The 14,625-nt window shown below is 32.9% G+C and overlaps 1 protein-coding gene across 7 annotated transcripts in view; it reads left to right on the top strand.

The window, feature by feature from the left end:
• The window catches only part of SLF1 (SMC5-SMC6 complex localization factor 1), a 73,477-nt gene extending 63,209 nt beyond the window's left edge, over positions 1-10,268 (top strand). For all 7 annotated transcript variants that reach the window (XM_044948549.2, XM_025293999.3, XM_044948552.2 and 4 more), the window contains 6 exons: positions 1,848-1,993; positions 2,915-3,078; positions 3,907-4,040; positions 5,968-6,060; positions 6,463-6,645; positions 9,290-10,268. In XM_044948549.2, coding sequence (XP_044804484.2) covers positions 1,848-1,993; positions 2,915-3,078; positions 3,907-4,040; positions 5,968-6,060; positions 6,463-6,645; positions 9,290-9,768 — 1,199 coding nt within the window. In that variant the 3' untranslated portion in view covers positions 9,769-10,268. The remainder of the gene's footprint in view (positions 1-1,847; positions 1,994-2,914; positions 3,079-3,906; positions 4,041-5,967; positions 6,061-6,462; positions 6,646-9,289) is intronic.
• Positions 10,269-14,625: the final 4,357 nt, after the last annotated feature.

Genomic DNA, 14,625 nt, shown 5'->3' with positions numbered 1-14,625 from the left:
TCCTTTTTCTTTTTGTCCTTGGAGGGAAAGGTTGGTTGAATGGTTTGTGTTGATTTCTTGTTAGGGGTGACTTGTGCTTGCATTCTCATTTCAGGGAGCTTAGCCTGTCCCCCTGGAGTCCTGGGGTCTTCTGATGTCGTCTAGAGGTTGCTTTGTAGGAGTTGTTCCATATCTTCATGAGTTTTTGATATATTTGTAGGGAAGCTGGTGATCTCCCCGTCTTCCTCCTCCACTATCTTCCGCATCCACAGTCAGCCCTAGATCTTGTTTTTGCTGACTGTATAGCGTTTCCTCATCTTCAGCTGCAAAGGACCCAATCAATCTGATTTCAGTATTGACTATCTGTTGATGTCCATGGGTAGAGTTGTCTCTTGGGTTGTTGGAAAAGGGTGTTTGCTATGACCCTGTGTTCTCTTGACAAAACTCTTACCCTTTGCCCTGCTTCATTTTGTACTCCAAGGCCAAAGTTGCCTATCACTCTAGTTATCTCTTGATTTCCTACTTTTGCATTCTAGTTGCCTGTGATGAAAAGGACATCTTTTTTTGACGTAAGTTCTAGAAGATGTTGTAGGTCTTCATAGAACCTACAGCTTCCGCTTCTTCCGCACCAGTGGTTGGGGCATAGACTTGGATTAATTACTGTGATATTGGATGGTTTGCCCCAGAAATGGGATTAGTACTTCGTTCTGTCGTTTTTGAGGTTTCACCCATGTGCTGCTTTTCGGATTATTTTGTTGACTATGAGGGCTACTCCATTTTTTCTAATGGATTTTTGCCCATAGTCATAGATATAATGGTCATCTGAATTAAATTTGCCCATTCCGTCCATTTTAGTTCACAGATGCTTAAGATGTCGATGTTCAATCTTGCTATCTCCTGCTTGGCCATGTCCAATTTACATTGATTCATGGATGTAATATTCCAAGTTCCTATCCAATATTGTTCTTTATTGCATCGGATTTTACTTTCATCACCAGACGCATCCATAACTGACCATTTTTCTGCTTTGGCCCAGTCACTTCATTCTTTTCAGAGCTATTAGTAATTGCCCTCTGCTCTTCTTTAGTAGCATATTAGAATATTGGACCCCTTCCCACCTGGGGGGCTCATCTTCTGGTGTCATGTCTTTCTGACTTTCCATACTGTTCATGGGGTTCTCATAGAAAGAGGACTGGAATGGGTTGCTATGTCCTCCTCCACTGGACCATGTTTCTCACTCTTCACTGTGACCTGTCCATCTTGGGTGACCCTGCATGGCATGGCCCACGGCCTCATTTAGTTAAGCCCTTCTCCACAACCAGGCTATGATCCATGAAAGGGTGTCTTACATTACTTCTCTTCTTTATCTTTCATCCTTCTCTGCAATGATAGGATTTGTGGATGTGGTTGGAGGAAAAATGTCTTCCTATCAGCTCAAGACTAATCAATGCAAATTAAATGTGCCTACTTAAAAACCAAGTTCCAGTTTTCTATAGACAGCCTAGTTGTGGGAAGAGATCTTTAACATTAATTGGAAAGTATAGTGATAAAAACCCATGTCTAACTGTCTATTCACATGTCATCTCTCCATTCATGTGTATATATATAAAATTTCCAGCCTTTTATTTAAAATAATAAAAAGTAATGGTTGTTTCAAATGTGAGAACATCTGCCATTAAAAAAAATTTCTCTTGAAGACCAAGGAATAGGAATATTATCTATTTTTCATGGTTTAAAATTTTGTGGGTGAATCTTACTGGTGTAGAAATCATCATTTGAATGAATAAAGTCCATGGAGGAAATAGTCTATGGAAAGAAATTTTATAGTGTGTAGCAATAACTATATTTACTTCTCTTGTTTTCTACAGACTTTTCTTCACAGGACTTAGAGATTTTTATTTCTTCCTTTTCCTCCTCCTGGCTTCAAATGTTTGTTGCAGAGGCAGTCTTTAAAAAGTTGTGTTTACAGAATTCCATTAGTATTTCTTCTGAGCCACTTTCTCTTCAGAAAATGGTAAGCGCCACTCTATTTTAGTCTTTTAATTTTTAAGACCTAAATTTATACATTCAGTTTTTAAATATTCTTAGTTATTCTAATAATTGTACAGAGCATATTAACATCTTTCAAATATATATAAAAGCAGGTAGTTTTCTACCTCAAAAATCTAATAATTATTGAATAGAAATTTTAATTACTTGAGAATAATTAAGAATTGATAACAGAAAAATTATACAAGAATCTTTGTATCACTTGCCGCAGTACCTAACATTGTTATTTTGGAAAGACTGTGATCCAAAAAAATTCCACATAGTATTTAATGGTATTTAAAAAGTAAAATTTGCAAATGACTCCAAGGTTACACACATATAAAGAGTTTTATCTTGGCTATCTTTAGCTATTATTGATATTTATTATTTCCAGCAGTTTCTTCAACAAATGAGAAATATACTTGTTAATAATTGGTCAGGTTGGGGAAATACTGTTTGCAACAATCCTTGTCTTTAATGACCTTTGCACTCCTTATTCCGTTTATTCCAGATTTCTTTTCTGTTAAAGGAAGGTATTACCAAGATGGAAATGACAAAATCCCAGTTGTACGTAAACCATAAATACTAAAAATAGGCAAATTAATTTTAACAAGTTGAGCATGAGACTCATCAAAAGAGCTTTCCTAAATGAACATCAAATTTGAGTTTGAAAAAAATTATTTTTAAGAAAGTAATTTTCTTCTTGTGTATGTCATATTGACATAATGACATGGAACTAGCAGCTTTCTTAATATTTTAGCACGTTCACATGACTTAGGGAGGCAACCATATTGATGAAACGAAGAAAATACAACTACATTTAATGGTGAAATGAATCAGGTAATTTCTCTTACCTGTTTCCAGGTTTTTGTAGTTGAGAAAGCAATATAATGTTATTTTGCAACAGGTATATTCCTACTTGCCAGCTTTGGGGAAAACTGGTGTGCGTGGGACTAGAAAGATGCAGAAACCAAAGAAAATTGGACTGCGGCCTTGCTTTGAATCTCAAAGGGCCTTAATAATGCTGAATGGTGCTAAACAGAAGCAAGGTGAAGGACTGCCAGAGATACCGTAAGTGATGCTTGTATACCAGCTTGGCTTTGTTTTCAAGTACAGCTCTTCTTAGGCATTTCTTGAACCGTATGGTTATCTGAGATGTTGTCTGAATTATGCTGATTAGCAGAAAACTCAGTTTTAGACCTGTGAGTGCACATGATCAACATTTTCACTTTCTTTAATTCAATGTTCATGCTTTCTTTCTATTAAAAAAATAGATTCTTTTCTAAAAGAAGTAAAACTCTTCATCAAAATATTGTTCCACACTTTTTTTCCCTGTAATTTAAAATACTACTTACATATAGTAAAAACGGGACTTCAGAATGCATGTTCATGTGAGATACTCTGAATTGTTTTAATAGCCTTCCCAAATGAGAAACCGCATCTCAAAGTATGCCATGCAAAATTCAGAAAACTTGAAATCTTTGGGAAGAAGAGGATAGGATTAGAATATGAAAATAAGAATGGGAAGTAGGGGCCTGAATTTTGATCTTATTAGCATTTTGCTTTAATCTCTCTGCCAAATATGGTTTACTTGGTCTCAACTTCTTTATCTGATGTTCAGTATTCATAAACTTTTTGGTGGTCAGTTGGGGGTGCAAAGTTAATAAAATGAAAATTCATTAAAATTTGTTCCTATACAATATAAATATAAAAAAATAAATAAATATAAATATAAATAATAGAAATAAATATAAAAATAGAAAGCAGTAAATATTTGAATGAATAATGGGGTTTAAATTAAAAGAATGCTAGGTGTTTTTTTTTTTAACTCACCATATAATTTGTGCTGCCATGCTTTGGTGAGAAACAAGCTTTCCTTATGTCATTCTTTCTTTTCAGAGAACTGAATCTTGCTAAATGTTCCTCATCATTAAAAAGATTGAAAAAGAAGTCAGAAGGAGAATTGTCATGTTCCAAGGAGAATTGCCCCTCTTTAGTTACAAAGATAAATTTTCACAAGACTAATTTAAAAGGTATTCCAAATATTTAAATTAATTTATGCTAGGAACTTTGTGTGGTTGTAGTCAGTATTTGCAAGTTTTACACACTGGACTTGATGAATACTTCACCTTAAATATTGGACGAGGTCCAGGAAAATACCTTCTTGGAGAGCATATTATTTTTTGAACTGTCATTTATACAAAAAAATGTTTAATACCTGGTGTAATAGAGTATTTCTCCCTTTTCTCCACCTGCCTTTTCAAATATTAAACACTATGTAGCTCATGTTGAGCTCATTCCAGACTTGCCTGCCTTACTTTTCTATTCCACCTCAACCTGTGCTGCTGAGGATCAGTGTCTTGTGATTTGAAAGTATAATTCAGTCTTCATCTCTTTCAGTTCTAGACGTTTTGTGAACAAAGAATGAGAAGTAGGCTATGTTACATAGCTGTGTTAAGCATATGGACTCTTTTCTTCCAGGCATTGAGCCCAGACTATGAAATGTGCTTGGCTTTTGGTTCTAACTATACTGGAACCTAAGTACCTTAAGGGATGGAGTAACAAGAATAGCGTTGTAATAATTCACTCCAGCACTTCTTTAACTTAGGTACCCCTTTAACTCAAAATTATGATACCTTCCAAGAGTCTATATCCAGCCAAAGTAAATTGCTAAGTCTCTTGTTATGACCTATATTATGTTTTTCATACAAATGTTATCATTATGGTACCAAGCTTTCATAATATTTCTACATGGCATAAGTTCATAATAGCATATCACAAATGTAAAACAACTGCCCATTTGCCTCAAAATATGAAAAATGTATTAAATGTGAACTCAGATATTAACTTCAGAAAAGTGTCCTTTTTCTTTGTTGATTGTGTCAGAAAGTAAAATGAATATGAATGACTTTAGGCTGAACAGCAGAAGGAACTGGGAGGGAGAAAGAGAATTGAGAAATAGTAGGGAAAAACTTCAAAAGCTTTTCAATGCCTTTAAAAGAAATGTTTTAGTAGAAGTTGTAGAAATAATCTGTAAAAACTGAACACTGGAAAAATGTGCTGCTTAGTATTTTATAGCAAGAAAGAGTTTGATTCAGTATGTATTTCATTTTCAAAGCAATCAGTTAATATTTTTTTAATCCCCCTTACATCAAATCATTACTTGTATCTTATTGATCTTGTTTACAACAGAGAGGGATATAGACAGTTTGAGGCAGCAGGCACTAATTGCACACTACCACCACCACCCCAAGAAAAGACTTTATCATTCTGTTTTTCATTCTTGTTCAGCTTTAAGTGGTACCAAGGATTTTTTTTTTTTTTTTGCATGAGTGTGCGTGCATGTATGTGTGTGCGTGTGTGTTTATATTAAGATTCCCCCATTTCTCCTTCTCTGTGCTGCTGTAGCCAAGCCAGACAGCCTATTGAGAAGCAGCAAACCATCTGTTAATGGATTTGAAGTTCTGAATTACACTTGAGTGTGTAGAGGCACTCGTGCTTAGCCAGAAACATTCATTTGAATTAAGCTATCAATGCTGTATAAAAAAGAGCCATACATTTAACGTAGGTTCATGAATAAATTTAAGAGAGGGCAATTGCACTCTAAACTTTTATTGCTGTAAAACCCAGTATTTTTGGTGTTCTCTGATCATTTGGGGGTTTTATAGCAGGACTGAAGCTTTAAACCTTGAACTAGGAGGAGACAATGCCTGTGTTAAACCTTTTGCAGTAGAATTTCATTGCTGAATTGCTGACAGAGAGGCTCTATAAAGAGGATGGGGTTCCCTCCCCCTTCTTTTTTTTTTCCCCTAATGTGAGAGATGTTTAAACCAGTCAAAAGGAAAACTCAATAAATAATTTTCTGGCATGGGGCCAGATCTCCTAGTTCATGCCCTTTGATTATTTTCTTTAGTTGATATCTTGTCTTCTCTGGAATAATCTATTAATTTTTTATGGCAGGAGAAACAGCCCTCCATAGAGCTTGCATAAATAACCAAGTGGAGAGATTGATTCTTCTTCTCTCTATGCCAGGAATAGACATCAATGTTAAAGGTAAGTTCTAAATCTTTGTTGTCTAATTCAGTGTTTTATATTTGTGATATTAGTTTAATTTCAGCATTACTAAAAATCACTTAAGTATATTTACCTAACATCTTCAAAGTATTGTTGGTAGCAAAACCAAGAAATTCATCACATACTGATGTAGAAGAGTGCACAGTCATTTTTGGCATCTATATTGTGACATACCCCACCATCAACATTTTAAAATAGTTTGTCTTTTATTTTATTTTTTATAATTAGAAATATTATACCCCTAAGCATTTATATCAAAGCATTCTGTTTGTATATAAGGCACTTATGAAGTCACACTGATAAGACAAGTAGATTTTCAGTACTTCACTACCAAAAGTCGTACTTTTGCCGTTTAAAAATTTGCCTTGATTTCTAATTTAGACAATGCTGGCTGGACGCCTTTGCATGAAGCCTGTAACTATGGCAACACAGTGTGTGTCCAGGAAATTTTGCAACGTTGTCCAGAGGTAGATCTGCTCACTCAAGTGGACGGGGTGACTCCTTTGCATGATGCGCTGTCAAACGGACATGTAGAAATTGGCAAGCTGCTGCTCCAGCATGGGGGTGAGTGCATTTATGCTAAGCGGGTTATGATAAATTATCCAGTTTTTTTGATGAATCCCTCAGAAGTAGAAAGCATTTTATATTTTAAGATCTATAAGGAAAGATGCCTTTATTACATTTTAATGAAAAGTAAACATGAAAAGTCAGCTAGCATATAAGCATCTTTTATTTAGTAAGGATAAAAGCCTTTTGATAAAATGATTTATTTCTTGTGTCATAAAATTAAACCTGTTTACCTTTGTTACGAGAATATATTTTGAATTGGGTATGTTGGTTTTTACTGTTAATCCTTTTACTTAAAAGTATGTAATGTCTATAAACCAGCTATTTCTGAAAGCTTATTAATAAGTATATGTAAATCTTCATTTGTGAATACTTGGATATTTCATTCTTATTTCACTTCTTGTATATAACTGCTAATGTGATTCTTCTTTTTCTTTAATGAGTCATTTCTTTACAGACTACACAAAAAGATATCCTAGAATACCTTTTCTTCATTCACATTTTGTAGTCAATTAAGTAGGAGAATTGCCAAATGGTGATAACTGTTGTGTAGGGGTTTGTGATGGAAGTAACTTGAGCTCAGTATTCATCTACTGCTTTTTCTGCTGGTTTCTTTTTCTGATCTCTGCTTTCCAAACCCTTCCCCAGCCCCCCGGTTCAATGATATTCTTCTTATATCTGAACTGAATAATATAAATTTTATATCAAAATGTTCAAAACTGATTTGGAAAAACTGTTTTAAAAGGAAAAACAAAGGAAAAGTGATTACAAGCTTATACTGCAGATTTGTATAAATTTCCTGTTACTTTTATTTGCATTAAAAATACTATTGTACTATTTGTCCAGTAATTAAAGCTGTTTGATTCTGGATGAAAATAAATAGTATATTTTATTTAGATATCTCTTTACTATATATCTATATCTAGCTCTCATTTGTCTATCTAAGGAAGGCTGTATATCATGGTAGTTTGGTGTATTTGGTTATTTATAGTCTTCTCCTGCCCCCTAAAGGCCTTTGTGTGTCTGTTTTACTTATACCATTTCATAATCAATATATTTTTCAGTTCTTACACTTTTTTTTAGTATTTTATGGGTACAGAACCATACTGTTCTATCTCTGAAGTGTTTTATTTTTCTGCTTAACCATGAATGTGACATACCATGCCAGTATTTGGCTTTGCTTCACATGGTCTAAGTGATATAAAACCTTTGTTGCATTAAGTTCAGTTTTTCAGAAGAAGAAGGCATTATATATTAACCAGTGTGAATTGTTTTAGGACCTTTGGTGAAGAATAGTACACAGATGAGTTCTTTGTCCTAAGAAAGGGAAATCTGTTTGTACTTGGATTTATCAAGGTCCTTTGGCAATCATATAGACTTGTCTTTGCCTTAGTTATAATCTGAGTTTGGACCTATAGAATGGTTTGATATGATCACTATAGAAACTATGTTCTCTCTTTGTTGTTAGTCTTTCTTGAGAGCAATAATTTAAAAAATTTATTTATGTTTTTAAAAACTTTGTTTACTTCTGGTATCTTGGGGTCATAATTTTGTTGTATTTTCTCTTTTAAACAGAAGTAACTTGAAATTTGGGGGGAAATGTCACCATAATGAAATCTAGTTTTAGAATTTTTTCTATAAATTATATATTAATCATATGTCATCACTGGTTAATCTTTTATACTAAGAATGAAGGACATTGTCTATCTAAGCCCCACTACATATTGTCGTCAAGTCAGATTCATCATGAAGAGATTTAGCAACTGTGATCTGATGAGATCTGTGTTGTAAGGTAGAATCTTCTGGTTATGTCTGCTAGTACTCAAACCTTTACATTCCTTGTAACATTTGTATGGCAAAGGGCATAAATAATTACAGGACTTGATTGGCAGAGGTACAAAGTACTCCTCCTGTTCTTTACAGTGTGACCAAATACTGAGTCACAGTTATTTTGCCCCTCCCATATCATCTTTTACTACCCAGGGGATAAATTGTGTCTTCAGTACTTTGTAAGTAGATGGTTAGATGGGTTTAACTAGCATAGGTGAAATGAAATCTGAGTTTGTCCCAGAGCATTTAATATTTACTTTTTGTGAATCAGTTACCTTTACTAAAAATTGAACATAAGCAAGGGTAATGGAAAATGTGTCCTGTCTCTGGGCAAAGTTTTGCACTCTGCACTGCTGCTATCACCAATTCGCAATGGGAGGGGGCAGTACTTTTTCCTCTTGGTGGTATTATGAAATATCTTTAACTCTTATACAGAATTTAAGATAAATGTATTTTGTTAATTCCCTCCAGGAACACTGATATTCTTATTTCAAGATGACAATTTATAAAGTTTTATCAAAGTTTTATATATATATATATATATATAAAACACCATATATGTTATTTATTGAACTAAGGCATATACTTTTAGGCAAACCTCATTAGGCAATTGGCTAGGTATTTTTTTTTTCCCCTAAAGCACCTTTATTAGGCAGTTAGTATATATAGCTAGGTAATTATATCAGTATGAATTACTGCAAAATATGACTGTAAACTGAACCCTGGGTGGCTTTGGGAAAAAAAGACAAAATATGGCTGTTAAGCTGCCAAAATGTATTACGCTTAACATTTTGCATTTTCTTTTTCACAGGCCCAGTGCTTCTACAGCAGAGGAACTCTAAGGGGGAATTGCCCTTGGATTATGTGGTATCATCTCAAATCAAGGAAGAACTATTTGCTATCACAAAAATAGAAGATACAGTGGAGAACTTTCATGCACAAGCAGAAAAACATTTTTACCACCAGCAGCTTGAATTTGGCTCCTTTTTACTTAGTAGGATGTTACTCAATTTTTGTTCAATTTTTGGTTTGTCTTCAGAGTCCTTAGCTTTCAAAGGATTAACTCATCTAAGTGAGCTGCTTATGGCTTATCAGAATTATAAGGAAACCACTAGTGCTCATACTGACTGGTTATTGGATCTTTATGCTAGAAATATAATGACATTGCAGAAGCTCCCAAATACTCTGAAGGAACTGCCTGAGAATGTAAAAGTATGTCCTGGAGTACACACTGAGGCCTTATTGGTGACATTGGAAGTAATGTGTAGGTCGGTCACAGAGATTTCATGATGATGCCAAAAAATAGGGGACAGCTTTCTAAACCTGTTCAGCTTGCTTTGTCATCTATTAGAGACTTTGTCGCTTATTAACACGTTAATTGCATTTATTTATTGACAGAATTTGCAGCCTTGCTAATTTTAAAAGCACTTAAAGAACTTTTGCAAAGCTGTAGTATAGGCTTCTTTTTCTAGTGTGTAGAATTTAACTGAAAAGTAAAAAATAGTTTTGTTTGGTATATATTGCTTTTGTTAATCTTTATTATTTTTTGGTTTAAAAGTTATTTATTTACACTGTACATGTAAAAATTTTTAATTTAAATATTTTTTTAAATCAAAATATAATGTTCTCTATTTTAGGTGTTTTGGGTCTTAGAATCATGATGAGAATATTTATGCAAATATGCACCTATAAACGTGTAGCTTCCTGTTTCTTCTCTGTAGGCTGTTGGAATAAAATACTCATTTTAGTTTTACGTGTTTCTAAAATAAACATTTCAGAGTTCACAATAATATATTCTTTTGGTTTTTAAATGTAGTAAACGTGCAAAGTTTGATAATTTGATCCCTTGATCTATTTTATTTTAGCATTCCTATACAAAGTGTATTTCTACTCTATGTAACCACTCTTCTCTAAGCAAAATAATCTGCTTTATAATGTTTTATTAAATATTAAGATCATAAATGGCAACAAAGTAATGGATTTGAGATTATCTAAAATTTTAATGGTCCAGTATGAATTTACAGAGTAGTAACATTTCATTTTGCAGTTTTTCCTAACACTGATTTATAGTAAAACTAAAAAAGGGGTATGGATAATAATTACTTTTGAAACTGGAGTTGCTTCACTAGTGGAAATAAGTTACATTGTGATACAGCTGGAAAAGAAACATTAAAACTTCCATTTAGATTTTATGTAACTAAAGTGATGATCTCACAACAGTTATTATAATCTGTTAAAGAAGCACTCTGGTTTTATTTTGGAAATAGATCTTTTAGCAGGATATAAATACTGAGAGTTTTATTACTAGGTTTATAGTCTTAAGCTGAAAATTGCTACATTAGTATATCACCTCTGAATAAAAATCAAGTTTTTTTCCCTACATTTTAAAATCAGTAATTTCTTACACCTACTGTAAAAAATAGTTTTTAGTTAGCCTTCAGATGTGACATACCACTGCCAGAATATCAGAGAAAACATGATGTAGCAGAGACTAAGGCACATTATAATGCTTTTAGAGTTAAGTGCTTCCCCAGATGATGCGTAAGAACTTTTTGATTCTGAAGATCAGCGACTTTGCATCACTTACTTGTGAAGGCATATGGAATAACATTTGCTTGATAAATGAATATAAACTTAAAAACATAGACTTTGACATCAGACAAACATAGTTTCAAGTTCTTGTGTAATTTCTTATTAACTAAATTAAGCAAGTTCCTTTCTGAATTTTGGTTGTTACACCTGTCATATGGAAATACCACCAGGTATCTTGGTCATGATAGAATTACTAGCCTATCACTTTATATGGCACTTAATGTTACTTTGTATTTTATTATTTTAACTCCTCTTTTTAGTTACAACAAATCATTTAGATAGTAATTTCTTAAGTTGTTAATAATTCTAAGTTAATGATATAATCACCATCATGAGTTAGGGTTTTGTGCTGCTAAGAAAAAGTCGTTTTCTAAATTAAATGTTCATAAGAAATATTCATTTAGTTGCAGTTAGTATTAATATTTCATGACTGTTCTGTCTGCCAATTTCTACAAGTCATGTTGACATGAAATATTTAACACTAAACTGCCAGGTCTCTACCTCAAGAAGGTATCATTGCACTTTGCACTTCTTTAGAAGTATAACTTGGCAAATAGATTACAGTGTTTTGTGGCCTAGTTAATACTGGTAAATATATATGAATTTAAGCCTGCAGTAATAAACTGTATTTTCCATATTACCTCTTAAATGTTTTAGTTTAGAAAACATAATTGCCTCAAATTTATTTTAGATACAAAGAAAGTGGAAATTTTAATAGAAAAAATTTATAGACTTTCTGACCCCTGACTTTTTACCTGTAGGTATTTCAAAGTTGCAGCAGCCGAATAGAAAGCTGAGTAACATTATTCTTCATTGTACTCTGCCAGATTTCATATCATAGTTGAATGGAGTTTTTTTTATTTTTTTTTAAAGCCTTTATTACAATATAAATAAAGCTTGGAAGGAGATTTCTGAGCTGTTAAGATTCAGCTTTCTTAATGCATAATCCTCACAGGTATTTGGAATATAAAAGATTTTAGAATATTTACCGTCAGCATTTTAGGAAGGGACTCGATGAAGTTTTCTAGCTTATTCTTAATTTTCCTATGCATAATAAAGTGATCCAAGTATATACCTTTTTTTGTCATTTCATTAACTCCAGAATAACCAGAAAGACATTTGTCCTCATTAAATCAAATGCTAAATTAATCAGTATTTTGATCATAGTTTCTTAAACACCTACTATGTACCAAGTGGTATGCTTGACAGGGGCCGACTACAATACGAGAGGGAAAGCTTGCATTCTAGGAAGGTAAGTCCAGTTTTACTGTCTTCTGTATAGCCTTTTGAAGAAAATTAACTTCTTAAATTTGCAGTAATTGGTATTCTTTTCATTTTTAAATGTGAACATTACAAGGGTCTGATCATTTAATCCTTTGATGAGTATTATGACTTTACCATTTTAGAGTGAATAGAATGTGGCATGTTTGCTTTTGCAGTATTAGTGAAACCCAGTACTCATTCCCCTAGCTAAATGCAAATGCATTAATGCTAGGATACTTTATTTAAACACTAAGAAATGTTTGCCACTTTTGTTTATTCTTTTATAGAAAGTTAAATTAATACCTTTGCATGAAAAAATTACTGGTGGAATGTGTAATCCATATGCATTTACACACCTTCCCAGTTAAGTGATGAACTTGATGAGAGCCTGTCACTGGTGCTCCTTAATCAGTAGGAAGGGGTCATCTTTGAGTGACGTGAGGCACTCTTTCCCTCAGGCGCTTATCACGGAGCTTCCACACCAGTCGCACCTCTTGCTGACGTGGAGCTTGCAAACTTCAGAATGATAATTGTTTTTATAGCAAATGTGGATTGAGTCAGTGGTGGCATTATTGGAATTACACTGTGCCTGGTGATATCAAAACTGAAGACATAGTTAACTATTCAATTTCTTGGAAATCAAATTACGCTGTCAAAAAATTCACTTTGTAGGTTAAAAGGAATTGTGGTAGGATGATACACTTTGGTATTTCCTCTGATTCAGAGATAGAGACTATTAGACTATAAATTAGAAAAGACTGTGGTATTGTTAGGTTTTAAGCATATATCTTTTAGGGTACTACAAATCCCACTAAATGAAGACCTTTTTAAAGGAAACAATCAAGATAGTTTTAACACTGTTGATTGCTAGATGTTCAAAAAACTTCTCTTAAAGTAAATCCTAATCTTTGAGAATGTCCAAAATATATTTAATTCATGTTTCCCAGTTTGTGAAAGTACCAAGCAGCTTTTTCTCCAAGACACATGAATTTATGTGAATTTCTGGGGTGGCGGGGGGGACATTCTATTAAATTATTTTTAAAAGAGGATATTTTCCAATCAGAAATCTAAATGATTAGCTTTTTATCACAGAAGAATTTGCTAATTAGTATTTTTGCATTAGAGGCAAAATTGTATTTTGTGTATTTGATGTATATTTTCCAACATTTTGTATATTTGAATTCTTTACCATAGGTATTATTTGTTTGCTTTTTGATGTAGGCCTATAGTTCAAATACACTTACACTATATATATATTGTTTTAATCTTGAAGTATAACTCTTAGCACTAGACAGATGTGATTGATTTTTTTTTTATAATACTGTATTTGTATTGTTGAATATATATGTATTTTCTTTTTTAAAACAGAAACATAGTGAACTATTCTCTGGATTTTTAAAGTACTTGCTGAATTAAGATCCAAGAGTATTAAATCAACAAAGTAATCAATGGTCAGTTATTATAAAAACAATATCCTAATAAGTATATACTATTTTTATATATTTAATTTGTAATGTGTAATATTGTTGTTAACATAGACCAGAAAAATTAAGTTCCTTATTCAAAGGTCTATAAAGAGCTGTCTTCAATTAGAAATCAAACATTTTCTCCAGATTTTGGCTTTCTGTTTACCATGGTCCCCAAATCTTTTCAGACTGTTAAACCCAGATTTAGTAAATCTAATCTCCTTCCTTTCAAAAGTATCTAAATTAGATCAAGTGAACATTAATGCATAATGGGCATTAAACATTAATAGAGAATGACTGTGTTGGAGCATATGATTTAGTTTTACCAAAGAATGAAAGTTTTTTTTTTTTAAAGTGCTTAGCACTTCCAGCAGGTAAGCTGCACTGAACTGAAAGTCTGGAATCCAGCTTTGAATTTACACCTATTATACTATCATTTATCTTAATAGCAGATGAACTAAAATTTTCAGTGACTTTACATTCTTCTGTCCTCAAATGAAATAGTCATGTTGAAAAAAAATCATTAATCTTAAAGTGGTGACAGATAAAAAGAATTTAGTTTGTTGTCAATACTTCTCAACTTAAAGGTTAGGTCAGCCATGGATTTTGCCATGACACTGATAAATTTTTCTAATGACCAGAATGGTTTGATCTGTAATAGCTTTTTGTTTTTGTTTTAAGGAATATATGCCTTGGTTATCTGACCTCATCCTAAAAATGGATTTTTTTTTTTTCTGTTTTGAATTGTTTCTATTTTACAACACAAAGATAGAATTATACAGCAGTGGGTAAAATTTGATAATATTAAAATACGCATTTTAAAGAT

Source organism: Bubalus bubalis, chromosome 9 (genome assembly GCF_019923935.1).
Source record: "Bubalus bubalis isolate 160015118507 breed Murrah chromosome 9, NDDB_SH_1, whole genome shotgun sequence".
In the NCBI taxonomy this organism is placed as follows: Eukaryota; Metazoa; Chordata; class Mammalia; order Artiodactyla; family Bovidae; genus Bubalus; species Bubalus bubalis.
This window is presented reverse-complemented; position numbering and strand designations above follow the sequence as displayed.